Raw genomic sequence first — 23,915 nt, forward strand, 5'->3', positions numbered from 1 at the left:
GACTAAATCGTTCATTTTTATTTAACATGTTTAGAAATAGTCCACAACTTTGTAGACTGTAATCAGATGATATTGAGTGGATTAGACTGGCAAACCACAACCATTTTCAGATGATTTGAGGCCCACAATCCGTCATCACTAAATTACTGTGGGCTTCAAAGAGGTGATTTTGGAATTCGTGGTCTATCACTTTGTTTGTTTCGTTCTATTGAAGAGGCAAATTAAATTCTGGAGCATCAATTGACAAGTATTGCCTCTCCGAACGCAAATGCTGCTTCTACTCAGGAGGGTTCTCCCCCTAACGTTGACCTAGTTACGCAAATATCTTCCTTGGTAGGTGCAGCTCCCAACTTAACATGGCTTGCACCTTTATTATCTACAATTGTAGAACTAACAAAAGGTAACACAAGACCCTAGCCCGTTTCCATTAAGGATCGTATCTTGGAACGGTTGTGGGTTCACTAATCTTAATGCTTGGGTGAGTTTGTGAGCTCCTGCAGAGAATCCTTGTCTTCTGATTGCTCAAGAAACGATGTGCTCCAACCTTTTTGGGGTCGATGGTTTCACTACGTTTTATTCTTTGGCTGCAAGGTCACTCCAGGAGACCTGTTGGAGGGTTGGCGATTTTAAATCAACAACACTGCGACCATCTCTCTTATTCTCTCGTGCAGTAGCAAAATGCTGGGGATAGAATATTTTCAATCTAGTACACCGATGATCACCTTATTAATTATCTGTATTTACTTTAATCCAGCCAAACTGGATCTTGATCAATTTTTGTATCTTTTAGACATAGTCAGAGGATGCCCTTGTTAGGAATCCAGATTATCATATCATTGGCAGCGACTTAATTCCACTTGCATAAAAAAAACCCTGCCTCCTAACTCTTGCGTTGGGCCGAGCTCTCGCTCGACCTCTTCAAAAAGCGGTAAACAATGGGTCAATTACTTACTTGACTGGAATATCCACCTGGTGAACTTTGGGAGTGGTTTGCCACTTGGTACTTGGTCAAGGGAAAAGGCATCCTCTTATATTGACAACTTTTTTGTATCAGCTAGTTTTCTGAGGGAGGTGGATCCTGTATCCACTGTGGACCCCCACTCGAGTGATCACTCCCCTATCTTACTTCAGGTGCACTTGAAAAGCAACCCCTTGTTATTGACGCTACCTTGTCTTTGGTTCAGATAGATCGTTTGAGGACATTAGTCCATTGGCATCCCACGTTGTGCAGGGAACTCACCTACCTTGTGCACAAAGATTTGTGGTGAGTAAATGGGCCCGATCAACTGTCTTATTTATTAATTGTGGAATAATCTCATTATAAAAACTCACTTACATGAATTATCGTGTAACTCAAAGCATTTTTGTACTTTCCATCACCATTCGTTAAATACATCAATAGCTCAACACAAATGTGAGAAGAACCGCAGCCTTAGAGCATTAGCCCGTTTGAAGTGGAGTTATTTAAATTACCAGGAAATAAAGCATTTCATTTGCCAAAAGTATCGTAACAAACTGAAATTTACCAAATTTCAGCTCCATCTCAAGGACAACCAGAAAATGATGTCCTTATTAGTAAAAAGAGATACTCTCAGCATATGGTCGTTACTCAGAGGAACCTCTCACACCGATAATGCAATTTGTCTTCCTCTATTTCTTCAAACTGTTGGCAATCCTACATTGGTTCAAAATTTCAATTACCTCCACAATTTCAACCTTGTGGCTATGTTGTTTTACAACATATCTTTCATAGAGAAGCTTAGCTGCTCTGTGTATATATCATCTGGGCCATTGGCAGACTAAAAACATCAAAAGCGGCAGGGCCGGACGGCATTCCTTCATGCATTCTTAAATTAGACCCACGTTTCTGGGAAGCTCTGCCATTTGTCAAATTTGATCACATTCTTCGCTCCAACTCCATCCCTGACTCTTGGCGAAACACCATCATTATTCCAGTTCACAAGAAAGGTGATCCGCATGACCCTGCCAACTTTCGACCTATTGCCTCATGGATGCGACCGCAAACGTGTTTGCAATTTTACTTCTGAAACACCTCGAAAGCTTCAGCCATGGCAATAATATTTATTCAATGTATCAGGTGGGCTTTCGGAAAGAAATGGGAAACTCATTGATGGTCATCATTGTAGCGCATGTGTTCGCTAAATTGAAATTAACCAACTCAGGCCCTATATGCATTGCGGCATTAGACTTGACATGTGCTTTTGATTCTGTAGTCAGGGAATTGTTATGGCCGAAGATATTGAAACTGGGTTTTCGTTGTCGTCTTGTGCAGTTAGTAGCAATGCTCCACGATAACACGACATTCCAAGTACGTGTAACTCAAGATGGGGCTCTTACTCCTCCTATTTCTACTACGACCTGAGACAAGCAGGGGTGTAATCTCGCCACAACCTTATTCAACCTTTATCTTTGTGATATGGATAAATTGTGGATAGACCCATCTATGTATCCGGCGAGACTAGGGAAGCTAAAATTACACAATGTTTTTCGCCGACGACATTATCCTGCTTGATAGAACACCCTATGGCTTGCAGTATAAGCTCAATAAATTCTATGAATATGCCAATCAACATAATTTACAAGCAAACTCACTAATATCCAAAATTATTATTTTCACTAATAAAAAGGTTGTATCGGTAGAACATATCTGGTGTACGAATTGAATATGTGAACTCCTTAAAATACTTAGATTAGACCTTGTCTGACTAATTCCGTCAAATCTTGATCCTCCAGTCTAAAAATCAAAGCTTGCCTGCTTTTCTCTCAGATGAAAATCGTATACAAAAAGTATTCCAAGTTTTCCCTGATGCCAGTGGTAGATTTGTATCTAATGAAGGTTGAACCAATCCTACTGTTTGGCCTGGATACATGTCTTTTGGACTTGGATGCAGTTTTAATTACAGCCTCCAGGTGCAAATATGGAAACAAACCTTGGGTTTGGCATCTGATGTTCCGAATTCCATCATTCGGCACGAACTGGGGCTTTCTTCTCTTGCATCAAGATTCACCTGGTGAAAAATTAGCCAGCTCCACTAAGATGTGGGTCCCTCCGCGAAATTCTCTCTTTCACGATCTCAAAGATCTCCTGACAGAGGACAAAGTGCCCTCTATGGTAACATTTGCAGACCAAATGAACAAAATCCTTGTGACCATCAATTCTACAGTAGCAGATCTTATGCAGGGTTTACCTAGCGTTAAACGCAAACTTTATGAATGGGATACATATACAAAACATACTCTGAGTATGTACCCCATATATAGTAAAATTCCCACGTGAAATAGTTAGACCAATTTACCACTGGTTTAAATTAAACCAATTCCCTACATTAGAGCGTACCCAACACTGGTACTAATTCTGATGTTGCAAACACCTGTCGGTTCTGTGTAAGCAGAGAACAATGTGAAACATGAAAACACCTTGTTTTATACGGTTTCCAATTCGAAGGTGATAGACAATCTTTTTGGGAAAGAAGTTTAAGAGGGGAGAATACTCGTCTTATCGTGGCACTTGCACGATTGTTGTGTAAGGTTGAAGAATCATTGATTAAGGTGAACGCATTCACAAGATAGAGCCGGTGGTTTCCACGTCTTGGTATGTTGGGGGACAAATCAATGACAATTAATGAATTACCTGGTAACGTCAATCTTAGCAAAACACTAAGAATGTATTAATTGTAAAACATGTTCTATAGGTATGTTATGACAATGTTGTGGTGCACTGTTGGAGCTAACCTGAGGACATCATGCATTTTTATAGCATGAATAGTTTTCCATGGCCCCATGCCCAATTGACATGCTAAGTGAACCATCAATGTTTTTGTAGCTCAAATGTCCTGATCAGGGGACCATAGTTTTAGGCATATTGCTGTGACAACTATGGTCGTATTGTCCAATAGAGATGATTTTATTGTTCCAGAGAAACTCATCCTATGTCATTTTGTATTTCATGCAAAGCGGATTTGGTGTTATAACTGTAATTTTAATTGTAGTTTGTGAAAAACAAGATACGATTGTTCTCGCAAAGTGAAAGCAGGCTCTCTATTACACACACTGGATGCACTCTTGTATATCACTTCAGGTAATTGTTTTATATGTGAGACTGTACATAAGTCATTGTGTCTTTGTTTTTAATCTGTCTTTTTCTTACAAGCTTTTTTCATGAACTCGGTTTGTTTTTTCTCTTCAATGTTATGTTTGAGTTATTATATTGTAAAGGTTTCAGTTGTGAACCAAAAACAATAATAATATTTAAAACATTTTTAAAAAAGGAGACAAGTTAGGGTACAAGAAAAGGATGAACCTTAGGAATTAACGCAAAGGGAATAAGGTCAGGAGGGGAAGCAGTAGGTTGAGCTTTAGCCAGCAAAAGGAAAACATCTGAGTTAGAAACAGAAGCAAAGTGAGTAATAGAGGCACAAATGAGTAGCAACTGGAGAGGACCCTTGGGGTGACTTAGATGCTTCGATGTCCAGATGAAGGGACAGAACTCTTGAGGAAAAGAAGAGCGCATAATCGGAGGCAGAAAGATTAGAATTAGCAGAATAATCAACAGTAGGAGGAGAGAGAAGATGTACAAGAGTTTGAAAAAGACGCCTAGGGCGAGTAGACTGAGTTTGTAAAAGATCAGAAAAATAAAGACGCTTAGCAGTATGTAAATAGTCCTCATAAAGAGCATAATCAGAGAAATGGTGGCACATGGCCATTCAATGTTGAGAGCACTCATTGTGTAGGATGCAGCAACAGCAAAAGCAGAGGTGGAGATTGAGGTTTTGTTGCACTTGGTAACTGTCTTTAGTCAATCTGATGGTACTGAATCATTTGGCTAGCTCCTGGACTGCATCCTTACCCCCTTTATTGTTTAAAGAGTAGCAGCTTCTCAGAGAGGAGGAGTGTTGTCTGTATCTGGAGCCCAACCAGCTCATTTAAACTGATGAGCGTTGCCCTCTCCCCTGAGATTCTTGAGAGGCAAAGCCCTGCTGTATCCATAACCATCACCATTGCGAGAGTCAGACAGGCAGAGCAAACACTAGAGTGCCCATTTTCCATCCCCCAGATTCCCACCACATTTGCCATACTTTTTAAACAAAGCAGCCATCAGATCTTATGAAAGTGAAGGCACTATGGCTGAAAATAGTCTCTCTGTGCTGAAAAAAGATGTTATCCACAGGATGAAATTTTTCCGGCATAAACTTTTCAGGGATCAAACTAAAGGCCACAGGCTCTAGAGAAGCCCAGATTTCTGCAAATTAAAAGTATTGAAAAAAGTCTTGCTATTCCTGCCACTCGAATATAGATCCAAAATTGGGCCTGCATATATTATGAGTTCCCTGGATTATTGCAATGGCATTTATTTGATCCAACCTCAGGCTCTACTACAATGCCTGCAAACTCTCCAAAATGCAGTGGCCCGTCTTGCTCTGAGAGCCCCCAGACTAACTCATTCTCATGACCTACTTAGCCAACTTCACTGGCTCCCCATCAGGTGCGGGGTCAAGTTTAACGTCCTCCGTCTTGTTCAACGGGCTATTCCTGAAGGTGGGGCAAAATGTTTACGATCCAAACTTGTGCCCTACATTCCTAGCAGACCTCAGATCGGTCAATCAATTTTTGCTGTGCATTCCTAGGTTCCATCGTGCCTGAGCAGGAGGAAGATCCTTTATGGTTCTGGCCCCTGTGCTCTGGCACGCTTTACCCTCAGATCTTTGTAGTACTACTGAATATCTTCTCTTTTGAAAGGCTTTAAAAACCATTTGTTCTACATTTGCTTTTGATGGCACCCTCTTTTTCTCTCAACCTAGCGCCTTGATGCCCTTTTTGGTTTTTGCTGCGCTCTATAAGAAATGCATTACTCACCGTAATCGTATTTCTGGTGCTTGCATCTGCTTAGATTCACATGCTATGCATAGGCCGACATCTAGTGGATGCTGCAGAGTATTACAGTTGTTGTTTTCGAAACTCGAAAATGGATGTCGAAATAGAGCATGCCAGTAATACTATCCCTAGTGTGACGTCCCCTGTACCCATGATCCCTCACGCGTGTAAGTCTCTCATATTGTATTTTTCTGACATGAGGAGTAGCGTGAGTACAGAGTTCCCAAGCAGATAAAGCTCATATAACATCAATGCACCTTCTCTCAGGGGAGGAAGGGTGGGCACATGTGAATCTAAGCAATGTGAATCTGCTTAGATCCCATGCTATGCATAGATTAGCGAGCAGTGTTATGAGAAGGAGTAGCGGCAAATAGATGTTTTAGAACCGTGTGTCCCACCTGTGTATCTGTCTTGGAGTGTATGTCAATGCAGTAGTGCTGAGTGAAGGTGTGAACTGAGCTCCATGTAGCTGCTTTGCAAATGCTGTCTAAGGGGCCATTTCCAATAAAGGCTAGAGTAGCCCCAGTACCCCGTGGGGAGTGAGTGGTCTCTTGGTGTAGAAGGCAGTGTTTTGTCTGATAATGAATAGCATCATTGTATACATTTGACTATCCATTTGGATATTGCTCTTTTGGAAACACATTCTTCTCTGCCTGTAGCCATGGAGACGAACAGTTGATCAGTCTTACTAAGCGGTTTGGTCTTGTCTACATAGTACAGAACCACCCTCCTAACTTCTAGTGTATCGAGTTTGACCCCAGCTGAGCTGGTTGGGTTCTGAAAGAAAGCCAGAAGCTCAATTGATTGGTTTATGGGAAATCGGGAAACAAATTTAGGGGAGAACCGAGGGTGTGTCCGTAAAACCATTTTGTCTTTATGGATGACAAAGAAAAGGTCCTGCTTTGACACGGCTTGGAGTTCGCTGAATTGTTATGGAAGTAATAGCCACTAAGAAGGCCGTCTTGTAGGTAATGTGTTTAAGGGTAGCTTGATGCAAAGGCTCGAAGGGGGATCCCATGAGTTCTGCTAGTACTCCATTTAGGTCCCATCCAGGTGGGGGATTGGAGATTGGAGGATGTAGTCTCTTTACTCCCTCCATGGACGCCTTAATGTCTGGCACTTTCCACCATGAGGCTTTACTTTGAGAGGTGGTATAGGCTGATAAAGCTGCTAGGTGGACTTTTAGAGAATTAAAGACTAAACCTGAATCTAGCAAGTAGAACAAGTAGGTTTGAATGTGTGATGGAGTACATTCTATGGTGTTGATCTGCTTAAATTGGAACCAAATGAAAAATCTCTTCCACTTGTGTGTATAGCAGTGTTTGGTGTTAGGTTTACGTGCTTCTTTCAGGATATCCATACACTGTTGTGGAAGACTAAGGTGATCGAACTCTATGACTTTAGGAGCCATGCTGCTAGGTTCAAAGAGTGAGGTTGTGGGTGTATCGTTGCCCTCCCATGTTGAGTCAACAGTTTGACCCATGTTGAGTCAACAGTTTGACCTTGTATGCGGGCTTGATGGGATCGCACATTGCCAGTTTGCGCAAATGTGGATACCACACTTGTCTTGCCCAGATAGGAGCAACTAGGATGAGTGTCATCTGATCCTTGTGTAGCTTGTTCACTATTTTGCTGTTTAATGGAGTCGGTGGAAAAGTGTAAGCAAATTTCCTTGACCAGTTCATCCGTAGGGCGTTCCACTTGGAGTCTGGTTGGGGGAACCTGGACGCGAAGTCTGGGCATACTTTGTTTTCTCTTGTAGCGAACAAGTCTAGAGAAGGGTAGCCCCAGAGAGAGAAGATGTGGTCTACCACGTCCGTGTGTAGCTGCCACTCGTGTTCTTCTGGCAAAGGATTCCTGCTGAGAGAGTCTGCTAGAGTGTTGAGTACCCCTGGAACATGTTGGGAGGATAGGGACATCCCTCGTTTGAGTGCCCACTTCCATATTTTCTGAGCTAGTTTGGACAGATTTGGAGAGTGTGTACCTCCCTGCTTGTTGATGTAGAACATTGCGGTGGTGCTGTCTGTTAGGACATGTACCGACTGGTTTATCAGGTGGTTCTCGAAGGCTTGAAGTGCCTTAAAAACTGCCAATAGTTCAATTACATTGATGTGTTTCTGTGCTGTGTGGTGAAGGTAGTGGGCCCCCCACCCGGAAAGTGATGCGTCTGTTGTGACGACTGCTTGCGCTTCCGGTACGTGAAAGGTGTTCCCTTTGAGCAGATTTTCCCTTGACCACCAGCGTAAATTCTGAACCAGTGTAGGCGAAACAATCACTAGATCGTCCCACTGATCACTTGCCTGAGACCATAATTTCGCCAACCACTCCTGCATTGGTCGCATGCGCTGGCGCGCGTGGGGGACCAGGAAAATGTACGATGCCATCATACCTAGCAGACGCATTGCTTTGAGTACGCTTATCCAGAGACCGGCTTGATACTGGGTTATTTGCCGAAGCATGTTTTGTACTCTTTCCATGGATGGGAAGGCTAAGCCTGTCTCTGCATCTAATACAGCTCCTAGGAACTGTTTGGATTTGTTTGGTACCAGACTTGACTTTTTCTCATTTATTGAGAAGCCCAATTGGAAGAGAAGGTCTATTGTCGCTGTGTGTTTACCTTGCAAAGTTGGTAAGTTTCTCCCGTGATCAGCCAGTCGTCCATATAAGGGTACACTGGGATTGACTCCCTGTGTAGGTGTGCTGCCACCACCGCCAGTACCTTGGTGAACACCCTTGGAGCCGGGGCTATCCCAAAGGGCAGCACCTTGAACTGGTAGTGCTGCTCTGCTACTTTGAATCGCAAGAATTGTCTGTGCGCTGGGAACATTGAAATATGAAAATTAGCATCTTTTATGTTCAATGTTGCCATGTAATCCCCGCATTGTAACTAAGGGATAACTTATTGTAGCGTTGTCATGCAAACTTTTTCAGGTCTAGTACCGGGCGCATGGTTAGATCTTTTTTTTGGCACAAGGAAGTACGCTGAATAAATACCCTTGTTTACCTCGTTGTACGGCATGACCTCGATGGCGTCTTTGAGGAGTAGAGCACTAACCACCTCTACCAGGATGAGTTGTTCTTCCGATGATGGTCTTTTCTGGCGCAGGGGGGAGGTGCGAAGGTTTTCCCTGGAGTTCTATGCAGTAACCTCCTGTCACCGTCGACAAAACCCACTTGTCTGATGTTATCCCCTCCCATGCGTGGGTGAAATGTGATATTCGTCCCCCGACTGGGGAGGCATGGTAGGGGACCTGTAGTGGGGTGTCATTGTTTGGAGGGTGTTCCTCCACCTCTGGTGGGGGAGCCTCTCCCTTTTCCACAACCTCTGCGCTGACCCCTGGGGTAACCCTGGAATGCCTGTTGACTATTGTTCCACGAGGAACCCTGGCTCTGACTGTATCCGGTGCCTCTTTGTGTGTTTTGGCTATGAAAAGGCCGAAAATTATTTCCATGCCTTTGGTTAGTCTATTTGTCAGCTGGCCAAGGGATTTAAGTGTTTCATAATCCTCCATGTCGGATTTAAGACCATCCTCAACTGCTTTCCCAAACAAAACATTCGGCACAACAGGCATGTTGAGCAGGGTAGCCTGAGTTTTTAGTTTATAACCCGACTGTCTAAACCAGGCATGACGTTTCAGGATAGTGGTCTCAGCAATAACGCGCCCAGCGTTCCCTGCTGCGTCAAAGTTGTTCTTTAGTAGGATGCCAGCTGTTGCTCTGCCTTTGGCAGCCACAAGGGTGAGTTTGGACTTAAGTGGTTCTGGCGCTGATTCAACAAGGGCTGTAACCTCGTCCCACTTTGTGCAGTCATAGCTTGCTAGTAAGGTGGAATTATTAGTTATGCGTGCTTGGTATGCCCATATTATACAGTTTCTTACTTTCCTTGTCCGGAGAAGCTTCGGACGAGGCCAAGGGGGTATCGGCTGAATTGCGGGTAGTAGTAAGTACTAGAGAGTCTGGTCTAAGGTGGCCCCTTATATACAAAGGGTCGGAAGGCGCTGGTCAAAAAAGTTTTTCGATTCTGCGGTTTACTGCCCTGGTCTGATTAGGCATCTAGAGAGATGGCTGAATCCTTCTTTGTACCGACTTGAGTAGGGGTATAAATTGAGAAGTCGGCTTCTTATCCCCAAGATGTTTTCTCCAAAATCCTTATCTTGTTGGGTTTCCTGTGTTTCAATCCCAAAGTGTTCAGCAGCCCTGAGAAGTATGTCATTGACTAAGGGCCGGTTGTCTATCTGGGAATCGGGGAAGCTAGAGTCTTGTGGGCCGGAGAATCCATGGCAAAGACTACCGACTCGGTGTCCTGCTGAACATCCCCTGCATCGACTTTGTCAATGCCGATGTTGACGCCTGGTTAGTGGGAGGCGTGTTTGCCAGAAATTGGAGAGCCAAGGGTGTCCCTCGAAAAAATTTGCTAGAAAAGTCATGCGTTGCATAACTCTTTCTATATCTTGGGCAGACCAATTAGCTGGACTGGGGATAATCCCTTGGTAGGTAGAGGCAGGTGTAAGGGTAGAGGCAGGTATTTCACTATATAACTCCTCTTCCTCCAAATAGATAGGATTAGGCTGATGTGTAGGATCAGGCTCATCTATAATGTCTTGTACAGGAATAGGTTCCTGTGGGGTAGAAGGCTGTTCGCTAGTAGGCTCTTCACTAGTTTTTCCCCTTTTATCCCCTGGGTCCCTGTCCTTATGAGGGGAACTGAATCTGTGTTTGTCCCTATGATCTTTGCTCTTGTGCAAAGGTTTTTTTAGAGCTAGGGTCTGTAGTAGGGGGCTTGGGGACATTAGGTCGAGTCTCGACTACAGGAACGGCTTGTGCGACGTTTTTCGACGTCGCCATGCCGGGCGATGGAGTTTTGAGTCCGGCATGCTTTGTTTTAGCGGGCTTGTCATGAGGCGGCTGCTCGGGGTGCTCAGAGGACCGCAAATCCGAGGATTTACCCTCTGCCGTCGACTCTCGGCGTGTGAATACACACACGCCGCCGCGGGTAGTGCGCTTAGGGTGGGGAATGTGGTGCCTTTGTCGCCGGGTGTCTTCCCCGCAACAGGACCGCCAGCCTGTCTGTTAGGGTCAGGGACTGGCACTGGGGAACGTCGAGGTTCCCCGTCACCCTCGCCGTCCGAGAGAACAGCGTTGCAGCCACCGCTGGATGCCCCTTCTATGTCCATGGAGGCCTCGGCCTGCATGGCGTGATGGGCCCAACATTTTGTACGTCTATCCTTGAGGGTCTTGGGTCAGTGCAACTTACAGGCCCGACAATGAGCATCGTTGTGGTCTCGATGCAAGCAAAGGTTACACACCTTGTGCTTGTCGACCCACGTGTATTTTTTATTGCAGGACGGACAGAATTTAAAAGGAGTACGCTCCATAACGGGGGCAGCCAGCCGGGCGACTCTGGGAAAGGGTGGGAAAATACATGATGTTATGACAACCACCCAATCTCCCTACTTTAAGGCCGAAGCCCGATGGATCTTCCACTGCCGGGTGGTGCTGTCGAGGTCTTCGATCAGTCTTGTCCTTTCTTAAGTCTTCACCACGTCGAGGCACGGCATCGGTAAAGAAATACTAATCTTAATACTTTGTAATTTCAATGGCGTAAGCCGAAAATGCACTCTGCTTATATGCGAACGCTCACAATGGCAGAAAAAAACAATCTGAGGGACCTACACACGTGAGGGATCATGGGTTCAGGGGACGTCACACTAGGGATAGTATTACTGGCACGCCCTATTTCGACGTCCATTTTCGAGTTTTGAAAACTGCAATACTCCGCAGCTTCCACTAGATGTCGGCCTATGCATAGCATGTGATCTAAGCAGATTACACAAGCATCAGAAATATCCTTACAATACAATACATTAAATAGTGGGCAAAACCATTGGAAAATGATCTCAGGCGAGTGTGATGCTGGAAATGCATTGGAGGAACAGGGCTACCTGTCCTTGTCCTGTAGTCCTTTTTCATTTGTATTCTGTATTATTTTCTGCCCAGGAGTCCATGTGGGGCTCCTGGCAGTGCAGCTCTTCCTGGTTTTGGTTTGGTGTACAGACCCATGGGATACCCTTATGGCACCCATGGGTGGGGGTTCAACCCTGTGCCCCTAGTGTATGTTTTTGGGCACCTGTGTGTGGCCCACAGAGCAGGGTATGGGCTGGTGGTAGCTCCATGCTGAATTTGACAGGTGCTCTGAGTATCCTCCATTTTGGGATACCCAGGCCCTGCCATTGGAATCAGTTGATTCCTGATAGGAACAAGATGGCCCCTGTGGCCTCTTGCTTTCTATTGCCTGTTACCTTGTTTTCCCAAAGTCCTGGGAAGCCCTGACTCTGTCCCTTCCCCCTGACTGGCTGTTGGGTGGAAGTTCCATATATGGTGTTGTTGTGAAGGCCAAGCCAGACTGGCTGGAGCCTTCCCAGTGACTGCATGTTGTGGGTACACCCTGTGGGTGGGACCTGGGTGAATGGAGTGTGTGACCAATATGCACTTCTTGTTGTGGCTGTCTGGTTTCTAGTATGAGAGACAAAGACTGAGACAGCCCTGCCCGCAACTAGCACGAATGCAGTGTGTAGTGTTGAATGGCTGGGTACTTGTCCCAATCCACATTCCTTGTTGTGAGTGTCTGAGAGGGAGGAGTGGGGCCTGAATGCACTGTAGGCCTGACTGGCTGACTGACTGCATGAATGCCCTCTGTATAATTGGCTGCTGAGTGTGAGCCAGCAGTGTGGATGAGAGACAGAATAGTATATCTGGGGACCTCTCACCACTGGAAATTGTTCACACTTGAAGAGTAACTGGAACTGCTGATCCTCGACATCCAGCTGGAAGAAGACTTGCTGCTGCATTTGCTTCAATTCGATCTGAAAGCTGACGAATTCGTCAAGGACTGATCTGAGAGGACCTGGTAAGGCGACCCCTTCCCGTGCTCCGAGGGACCATCAAGCACCGCTAACCTTTGCCGAAGCTCCCTGGAAGTCAACCCCTCGAAAGGCTGCCGACCCGAGACGGGGCAGCCGAGGAGAACGAAGTGAAGCACCCGGACATCGCCGCCGTCGAAGTCCATTGCCGTCGCCCAGGGTTCGGAGTATCGCCGTAACCGCTGGAGGCCCATCGAAGCCGTGTTGCCCCAGAAGAGGGGACAGCTTGACACCGTGCCACCGACGACCAGAGCCGCCCGCTCCTTTGCCTAAGACTGTTGAATCGAAGGACTCCCTTGTCCGCACCGACGACCGCTTTTTCCCGCCGGAGAAAGTCGAGTACGCCGACGTGTCGACGAGAATCCGCCGGTGGGTTTCCCGCCACCCAGAGACCACAAACACTTCGACGACTCAACGCCATTGTCGGGCCACAGTTCTTCAGAAACTCGTTGCAGTCCTGAACAACCACTCGCCGGGGTGCCCGCACACCTCATCCTCGCAGGACGTCGCTGACGAGCACCGCCTGGATCGACGCCGTGGCCTCGACACTCTCGAACTTATCATCAACGCCGTCAACGCCAAGTTCACCTTCTTCGACGCCTCTCGACGATCCGTGACTCCTGCTTTAAAGGGAGTCACTCAAGAAGGATCAACCAACTCTGCTTCACCAGGTACATTGGGTGGGTAGAAACATAGGAGAGAATAAGACTATTGAGCAATATATGGACTGAGCTTTTGCTATATCTTTATTTTACAGGTTGCCCAGGTGGGGGGGATCTCCATACAGAACTGTGTCTATTGGTAGGGGCCAGAATTCTGCCTATTGTTTCAACCATCTTGCTTTCCTTCCTATCTCTATTGCTGGCTTCCTTGTTATTGGTCTGTGTGACATTCTAACAGGATAGTTGATGCACTTTAATGAGATCTGATAATATTGGTGGTACCACTTCAGAATTGTATATATTTACCATTGTTGATTTCTGAGTACAAAATGAGTTATTGTGGTAGTGTACATACCTTTGAATATTAATTATATAAAGACTGTGTGTGGGCATTCCTTTGTGGGGGCTTGGGGACTACACTGTACTTAAGAACCAGCCTGCATCACCTCCTGAGAAGCTAGGCCTTGATTGCTCGACCACGTACCAATAATAGAGAATCTTGGCTGGGGTCCTCTGTGCCTCTCCTCTACCATATAGTGAGCAGAAGTACAGACACCCCCCTCCAGTCTTTACAGCAAGCCCTCTCTGTTCTGGGATCTTTTCAGAATGGGTGGAAAAAAGAATGGAGGGTCTGATCTAGATGTGGACATCAAAGAGAGCTGCGTAATTTACAACAATATAAAAGATGCATACTTGATTTTAAGTGCTACTCATTTATGGATGTGTTGCAAAAACAATAACAATGGCGATTTGGAATTCTTTTTCACTTCTAAATTTCTACAATATTTTTAAATGTGTCCCGTAATGCTGCTGGACCCAGAAGGATTATCCTAAGATTTTTGGATTATGATATTGGTCTATGCATAGAGAAGGAAAACAATCTGTGGACAGATGGGACCCATTAGGGGGAAAAAAAACAATCAAGTATTCACCAGGTACCAGCCACGTTTTAATCATCAGCTGAACATAGCAAAGCATCATCCATGAAGTAAAAACAACAACTGCAAAAACGGGATGTCAATATGAGGACAAATATAAAATAGAACTTGCCGAACATATAACAGCATCCTTCCTTGGTAAACTAATTGTGTCAATTGACAAGAGAGACATCGAAAGCTAGCCCCTCAGAGCACAAATCCCAATAGAATTGTCAATGACCATTTGCAATTAACGTTTTATGATTGACTTACCTTCTTAGACGAGGGGGGGCAGTAGAAGAAATAATGTGGGTTTGAAGGAACGGTCTTAAAATGCAGTCTTCCAATTTGCAGAAATTTATCCTAGAGAAAAGTAACACAAGGATGTGGAAGTCAAAACTCCATCCATGGAAGACCTAACATACTATCCTGCCAGACCCATGCCCAAGACACTCCTGAGAGACGCACTCCATTGATTCTGGAAAGCCTCAATGCATCTGCAACTCTTGAGAGAGGCTCAGTAAAAAGAACAAGCATATTCAGGGTACATTCCTAAAACTAAGACCGCTAAACCCCTACAGTCTCCTGGATGTGTCTTTATTGTGCGAATAGTGGAAATGTTACTGTCACATCATTCATTCAAATATATTTATAAACTTATCTGTGGACTGTTTTATTGTCCACATCTCCCCAATGAAAACCCTTGGCTAAAGACATTACCTTCACCACTCTACATAAAATGCTGTTTTTCGAAAACGATACAACAAACAATACATGTGAGTAATAGGTAAATTCAGAGGCTTTTAAAAGAAGACTATCACTCAGTTGGCATAATGGACAAGTTGAACTCTTTCCACCAAATGTATATACAGTTAAAGGAAGAATCTTGGCACACGCTGCATGTTTCAGTCCCATGATTTGGACATTCTTCAGAGGCAGTAGATGGGGCTTTTGCAACTGGGTTTCCTTTGGGTAGAATAAAGACATTTCAGGGTTGGAAACTGCTAGGAGCCATATAGATACAGTTCAGGGCCTAGAAGAGCCTGGTTAACATGACACCAACAGCTACTAGTAGCTCCGTTTGATCGTCCCATGTCAATTGGAGCCATACAATTATACATGTCTGACCGTAATTATATATATATATCTGAGAATGTACATAGAAGTTGCAATAATAAAGCACTAGAAGACAGGAAAAGCATGAATGGACATAGTTGTATCTCCTCTCAAAGTTAGATATGGGATACATTACTCACCGTAATCGTATTTCTGATGCTTGTATCTGCTTAGATTCACATGCTGTGCATAGGCCGACATCTAGTGGAAGCTGCGGAGTATTACAGTTTGTTTTTGGTGGGTTTGTGGCTTCATGTATGTTCCCTATACAATTCCACACTGTTTCACCAATCTGCACCAAATGTTGCACAGTCACCTGTTAGGACCCTCCGGACATTACTGGCTATATAACATTTGGATGCCCCATCCCTTTGCCCAGATTTCAGCAAAGGTCAAAAATGTTTTGTGGCTTGGCGAAGCATTTTCCTTATACAATTCCACACTGTTTCACCAATCTGCACCAAAGTTTACACAGTTACCTGTACCTATGAGGGAATGAAAGCCTGGGCAACGCCGGGTATAACAGCTAGTTTCATATATACTGTGTATAAGTACCTCATTCTGCAAGAGCAGCAGATAGAAAGAAAGCAACCAAGATTGGATCATACAAAAGGAGCAGCAGCAGCCGATAAATGTTGTGGCAGTTATGAAGTAGCAACAAAGATATGTGAAGACTAAATGAGAAGTAGCAGCAAAAGGGAAGAACTGTCGTAAAAACAGTAAAAAGGAAATAAATTTAAGGAGAAGAGAAAAAGTGAAGATTGTTGGGAAGGAACCAGTTCCTTCCCGTACTCCCAAGTGCTATAAAATTAGGCAGGACTTCTGTTGATTGTTTCTAGGCACTCAAGGAGACCAGGGGAGGAGGATGACTAGGAAAAACTTTTTTAATGCAAATATAATGACACACACAGACATGGGCGGGCACTAACAGAAGGCAGTTATTTAAATATACGGTGCAAATAACTATTAGCTGAATAAATTGGTAGATGTTAAAAAGTACAGTAGAAGCAGGCTCTCTGCCAAAAGGAATGAGGCCTGCACTAAAAATAGCCTACAGGCATTACTGTGGAGTTTGCTACCTCTGGCAGGCCAGCACGTAACTCAGCAGCTGTTTGCTTTCTGACAAAGAGCCCAGGCAGGCTAAGGTTCATGCACACAATGCAGAATTATGGAAAACAAGGTTTTGACAAGATTAAAAGATCAGGTCAAAATATCAGTCGTATGAATGAAATGGGGAGAGCATGACGGGAAAATGTTTTTATATATAAATGTTCATAATGTAGCAAGCAAAATGATGAAAAATAGGAGCTACAGTGTATTCTTGCAAAGGGTAGCAGTATGTCCTAAACTGAAATCCGACCATGAAGGAAGACAGACTGCAGCACCCCTTGTAGGGAAGAAGGACGGTTATGGATGGAGCCATGCCAGTCTCCGGAGATGCCACTACAGCAAGTTAAGAGTATAGAAGCTCCCGTCTGCAGGAGCTTGGAACGGAAGAGGGACAGAAGATGCCGTTCAGGGAGCAGAGTTCTTTGCTCCATCCTCATTCTGTAATGAATACATTTGTTATCCTTGCAAGATAAGACTCTTGGCCTTGCTTCCATAGACGGGTGCATTCATTCTGGTGTGATTAGGGGTATCTGTATAATTAAGGGGTACCCCTGTAAGATCTCTAAAAAACAAGCCAAGAGACAAAATTCAACAGGCACAGTCAGCAATATAGTAAAACACGTAACAACAAAGCAATAGAAAGAAGGCGTCAAAGGATGTGCATTTTTGGGTGCATGCCATAGTTTGGCAAAAAAGCAATCATGTTCCCCCCATCTTTCAGGCACTCATTCGAGAGACTGAAATTTAATACTCTGGTCTTCTATAAACTGGACTACTGTGCCAGCATCCTATTTGGCCTTCAACTATGCTTTCTGACCTCTCAACAAGATCGTTGACTTCGCTACCAGGACTCCTTTTGAACTCCGTCACCTCACACCTACTTCCTTGTACCATCACCAGCCTGGATAGAGGACTATAAAAAACAGGGCCAGATTTAAATGTCTTTGCGTGGTTCACATTCTATCCATAGTAAGGCACCACCATATCTATTCGCCTCTATCCAACTCTACAAACCTTGTCATAATCTCAGGATCTGCCTCCTCAACTACTGTTGAGGCAGCTCGGCCTCGCGGTGCTTCGCCTCGCTTCCGCTCTTTCCCTCTACTTGCATAGAATTCTCTACCCCCGGACATCAGAGAAACAGTCCTAAAAGTCCCAAACCAAACTAACAGCCTATCTCCTCACCTCAGAGTTAACCTCTTAACCTACTTCTCATTTGCGTTCTAGCTAACATTTTTCCCACGCCTCTAACTTGCCTCTGTCTCTCACTTTCTCTGCCCTCCACTCTGGAACTTAATCCATCATGGTCAGATCCAGGGTACAGCTGGCCGTACCCTTCTAACTGCACTTAAACAGGTCTAATGTTGATTACCCTTACTCTATGTAAGTCCACCAATATATTGTCCTTGGTGACTGTTTCATTTACTCCTCCCCATGGACAAAACGGCAATTGAACTCATTGTGTTGTAAGAAGCTCACGGCTTTCCATCAATTCTGATTTTATATCTATGGCAGGTTTTTTTGTGATCACGGGAGGATAGCTCTGTGGCAACGCGCAGGTCTTGGAAGTAAGATCACGCTGAATCCCAAATCCGCACTTGAAAAAACAGAACACGTTATAAGTAACCCGCAATTCCGCAATTCAACGAAACTAGCGCCTAGATACCCATGGGTTATGTGCGCTGCAAATAAATGCAAAATAAAATAAATAAAAAGGCACTGTTCCTCCTGTATATAAATGAATAAATACTAGCTCTGAGGTCACGCTTGAGTAACTCCTGGTCAGAGGAAAATCCTAACATCCAAAAGCTACTTCCAGGTCCTGCTACATCAATTCCAGTTTTGACACTGGCATGTAAATACTTAATACATTTTCCAAACCTAAACAGTCAATGGTTTATACATGCTCATTGTATTAATACAAGAACAGTATCTGGGAATTTCCACTATTCATATATTTTTTGGTCACTATTCAACATATTCTAAAACCTGGAGTTATCAAGGGAGACATTCATGACAGATAAAACCGTAGGATCACCAATTTGGTGCATGCCGAGGAGAGGAGAAGACATGTTGTCTAAAACAAAACGCTGATTTACAGGTTGTTTCTCTGTAAACTTCCTTTACCTCATGAAACTAGTTTCATTATGTCATCTTTATATAACTCATACATCAGTGTCACTGTACAATTGTAATCAGCAAGCATCATGCCTGGAGGATAAAAAGACAAAATCGTACGTTTGTTATGTTACTTAATAGTTGAATAGGACTGCATTGACTCCTTTCCCTCTTCCATACATGGATCTAAATTCCGAAAGGCTCTAAAAATTGTTAATGTTATTTGTAAATAGTTTTTCAACCACTATTCCCTTACACACATTCATTTTATTTTATTTTTAGATACTGCTACCTTGGCGGGCCTCACAGGAGAGATTCCTCACTCTTCTCTTGCTGCCTTTGTAAGGTGAAAAGCTGGCATGATGCAGTTCCAATTTATTCTAGACCAAATTGTTTAGTGCATTCTTTCAATCCTTCCTTTCTTACTGTGACCATTAAAATGGAATCCCTAAACGAGTCCTGTTTGGAGGATTTCGTGAGGTTACCCTGTTTATGGTAAACAGGGAAGACAGAGGTTCGCCAAAAACCTAATCAAGAAAGGTGAGCGGCGACCAGTCAAGGGTTAGTATCAGGAAAAGTGTTAGAGTGGTCTAGGGCTACACTCTAGCCACACAGAGCAACACTAATAATTCAAGTGAAACACGTGTATGAGCGTGATATAAATAAATATCAATATTAAGTAAGACAGCAAGTACATTCAAATACAGTTATACATCAAAGAACAAATTACTCTCTTACCTGGTAACGTTCTTTCGATGGGATGGCCCGACGACGTATTCCATATCTTTGACAGTAATCACCACTGCTTCGGAAAATTTTCGCCGTTTGCGTCCTACGTTGATGACGTCAATACGCAGTCCCCGAGGACCTCCACCGACGGCCGACGTCACACGATGTGATAAGTAGGACGCACAACGCCCGTAGCCTCAGTTGTAGTTTTTTCCCCCAGAACGTGTGCCACCAGTCTTCTGCCAGTCAGACACACAAGGCCTTGCAGAAACATAAACTGCAATCGCATAAGAAATTCTGCAGCGGGGAAGGTAGGGAGGGAGCGATATGGAATACGTTGTCGGACCATCCCATCGAAAAAACGTTACCAGGTAAGAGAGTAACTTGTTCTTCGAGGGGATTGGGTCCTCCGACGTATTCCATATCTTTGACAGACTCCCAAAGCAGTACCAAAGCAAGGAGGTGGGAAAAGAATTTAGAACACAAATTTAGCATGCCCAATCAAATTGCGGAATAAAGGACTGCCTTGCCAAAGGCCAGATCCTGTCCTCGGATGGAATCGAGGGAGTAGTGACGTACAAAAGTATGTACAGAAGCCCAGGTGGCTTCATCACAGATGTTACGAATAGGAACACCCCTCTGTAGGGCAGTAGATGCAGCCATACCCCTGGTAGAATGGGCCCACAAGCCAGCCGGTGGGTCCTTACCCTCCAAGCGGTAACACTCGGAGATAGCCAAAAGAATCCAACGAGACAAAGTCTGTTTCGTCAGAGCTTGTCCCAAACGTTTTCCAGCGTAACCAATGAAGAGTTGATCGTCCACTCTGACCCGGGACATGCATGAAATATAAAAGCTCAATGCTCTCCTAGGATCAAGCCTATGGAGCCTCTCCTCTTCCTTTACAGGATGCGGAGGAGGATAGAATGCCGGAAGAACAACCTTCTGGCCCAAATGAAATTCCGAAACCACCATCGGAAGAAAGAAAGGACGAACTCGAAGGACAACCCTGTCCTTATGAAACACAGTGAAGGGTGCCTTAACTGAAAGTGCATGTAACTCACTCACTCTGCGAGCGGAAGTAACCGCAACTAAAAACACAGTTTTAAGACTTAACGGTCTCAAAGGGCAAGAATGCAAAGGCTCAAACGGAGCACCCATAAGAACTTAAGGTTCAAATCCCAACCGGGCACCAGAAAAGGTGACGGAGGGAACACATTAGTGAGCCCTTTCGAAAACTGAGAAATCAAAGGAATCCTAAAATAGGAACATTCTTCGCTTAAATATGGACAGCGCCACCAGGTAACCTTTAATGGTACCCACTTGCAAGCCCCTGTGGGCCAAAGAAAGCAAAAAAGACAGAACCATGGGAATGTCACATTCAAAAGGATCCACATTCTTAACTCTGCACCAGTCGATGAATTTACGCCAATGGCAACGTTACAGAGACTTTGTTGCCGGCCGTCTGGCCGAGAGCAACACTTCCAACACGTCTTTAGGGAGGTCCCAATCCTTATACCTCAACCTTTCAGAAGCCAAGCGTGAAGGTTGAGTGTTCTGACCTCTGGATGGAGAACCTGACCCCCCCCCCCTCCCGTGAGAGCAGATCGTCTCGGTAGGAAAGACGACGTGGAGGGCAGATGGACAAGTCGAGAAGGGCCGGGTACCACGTCCTCCGGGCCCATGCCGGAGCAATGAGGATCATCCGGGAACCGAACCTCCGTAACCTCCGCAGTACTTGCGGGATGACGGGGACTGGAGGAAACGCGTACAGCAGTGGGAATGACCACTTCACCACGAACGCGTCTCCTAAGGCTCTTTTTGGAGGAAATTCCCACGAGCAGAACCTTTCGCACTTCCGGTTGACACTGGAGGCGAAGAAATCCACTTGAGGGGTCCCCCAAAGGGCGAAGATCTCCAGGAGAATCTCCTGAGCCAGCTCCCACTCTTGAGAGATCGTGCTCTGCCTGCTCAAAGCGTCTGCCGTCTCGTTGTCGTCTCCGGCCAGATGAACAGCCGAGATCGAAACTTCCTGCTGGATGGCCCAGAACTCGAGCTGCATCGCTCCCTGCACAGAAGAAGTGATCCTGCCCCCCCCTTTTTGTTGAGGTAGTGCATGGCCACCGTGTTGTCCGTCAGGATCAGGACACTCTTTTCTCGCACAGTCGGCAGAAAAGCCTTCAGGGCTAGCCTGACGGCCCTCAGCTCCAACAGATTGATATGGAGTCTGGACTCCGAAGGAGACCAACGACCGCTGACTGTCAACTCGTTGGCATGAGCTCCCCATCCTGTGACGAATGCGTCCGTCACGATCGTCACCTCCGGCGAGGTAAGCCAAAACGGAGCCCCCTTCATCAGATTGCCTTCGACGGCCCACCACAGAAGGTCCTGGGCGACCGAAGGGCGGCACCTGAACAGGGTCCGACATCCTGCCGGAAGACTGCGACCACTGCGTCTTCAGTGCGCACTGCAAATATCTCATCTGCAGACGAGCCTCTGGCACCAGAAGAATGCAGGATGCCATGAGGCCGAGCAACCTCAAGAACTCGAATGCCGGGAGCGTCTGGGCAAGTTGAAACTTGTGCACCATCTGCTTAATGTGAAGAGCCCTCACCTGGGGAGGAAAACACAGCCCCAGGGATATGTCAAGCACTGCTCCGATGTACTGGAGCCGCTGTTTTGGCGTCAAATGGGACTTCTTTAAATTGAGGGAGAAGCCCAGCTTGTGAAGGGAGTGGCAGGTGACGGACAGATGATCCAGGACTTGCTCGGGAGAGCTCCCCCTGATCAACCAATCGTCCAGGTAGGGGTAGACGTGAATCATCCCTTTCCTGAGATGCGCTGCCACCACCACCATGAGCTTGGTGAAAGCCCTTTGGCGGAGGTCAATCCGAACGGCAGGATCCGAAACTGAAAGTGTGAGTCGCCAACCGCGAACCTCAGGTATTTCTTGTGCTTGGAATGGATCGGCACATGGACGTAAGCGTCCTTGAGGTCGAGAGACACCAACCAGTCCTGAAGTTGAAGGGCCTGGAGGACTTGAGAGCGAGTGACCATCTTGAACTTGTCCTTCCGCAGGAGTTTGTTCAAACTGCGCAAGTCCATGATGGGTCTCAATCCCATGTCTTTCTTCCAAAGTCAAAAAATAAGGGAAATTCCATCCCTTGTTCCTCTCCGCTACAGTCACCAGTTCTATGGCGCCTTTCTCCAGCAGGGCTTGAATTTCCTGCGCTAGGAGCGGATCCGGACTCTTCAAAGAGAGGTTCCCAGGTGGATTGTCGTGAGGCCTCTGCCGAAAGGGAAGACAGTAGCCATGGGTTATGATCTCCAGAACCCACACATCTGAAGTAATGGCACGCCACTCCAAGATGCTGCGCCAGCCGTCCCCCAACCGGCGAACCATGGGACATGGCCTCATGACTGAGTGGTAGTGGCTGCGGCGTTGCCTGAGGGCAAAGAGGCCATTGCCCGAGCGGCTTTGGCACCTCGAGTACCCTGTTTTCCACCTCTGGTACTCCTATGGTGGCCTCTTTGACTGACAACTCCTCTCGCTTTACTGAAGAATGAGCAATAACGAAAGGAACCTCCCCTCCATTGTTGTCCCCTAGGACGAAAAGGCAGAGGTTGTCGAACTGCAGCGCCCAACGACTTCGCTGCAGCTTTGGAGGTCTGCAACCTCTCAAGGCTCACGTCAGCCTTGCTGCCAAAAAGATGTTCACCGTCAAAGGGCATGTAGAGGAGCCGGGACTGTACATCAGGAGCGAACACCGACTTCCGCAACCACGCAAACCTGCGTATTACGGTGCTCGCCGCCATGGACAGGCTGACACAATCTGCCATGTCCAAACCCGACTGAACGGCCTCACACATGGCATCCTTGCCATCCTGGACCATAGCAAGGAAAACGTCCCGTTCGTCCCCTTCGGGAATATGTTCAGCCGCTAATGCAACACAGTTCCACAGAGTCTGTGTCAAACGAGACAAGGCACATACGGAGTTGGCCGCCTGAAGCGCCATACCCCCTGAAGAAAACACTTTCTTCGCCCAGCCATCAAAACGTTTGTCGTCCCTATCCGGACGCGTCGCCTGCTTTGCTGGGGCCGTAGCCGCCTGCACCACCAAACTCTCCGGAGTTGGGTGCCTGGACAAGTAGCAGGGGTCGCTACTGGCTGGAAGGTATTTTCGCGACAAAGACTTGCCCACTGCCGGGAGACTCTCCGGAGCAGTCCAATCCACCGCCACCCTTCTCTGCAGAGCCATATGAAACGGCAGTACCGGGTCAGTGGGGGGACCAAGATCGAGAATGTCCGTAAGATCATCCTGAACAAAATCCCCTGGGGGAGCCGACCATACCAAGTACTCCGTGACCCGAGACATGAGGCGCCGGTACGAAGAATCGGCATGAGTGCCAGGCTGAGGCCTACAAAACTCCACCTCCGGAGAGGTGTCCAATC

The 23,915-nt window shown here is 45.9% G+C and overlaps 1 protein-coding gene across 8 annotated transcripts in view; it reads right to left on the minus strand.

Moving 5' to 3' along the window:
• Positions 1–23,915, minus strand: part of SZT2 (SZT2 subunit of KICSTOR complex) — a 2,035,845-nt gene that overhangs the window by 1,038,619 nt on the left and 973,311 nt on the right. For all 8 annotated transcript variants that reach the window (XM_069642429.1, XM_069642432.1, XM_069642427.1 and 5 more), the window contains one exon: positions 14,665–14,754. In XM_069642429.1, coding sequence (XP_069498530.1) covers positions 14,665–14,754 — 90 coding nt within the window. The remainder of the gene's footprint in view (positions 1–14,664; positions 14,755–23,915) is intronic.

The sequence above is a fragment of the Ambystoma mexicanum genome, chromosome 1q (assembly GCF_040938575.1).
Source record: "Ambystoma mexicanum isolate Mex_15411 chromosome 1q, UKY_AmexF1_1, whole genome shotgun sequence".
Lineage (NCBI taxonomy): Eukaryota > Metazoa > Chordata > Amphibia > Caudata > Ambystomatidae > Ambystoma > Ambystoma mexicanum.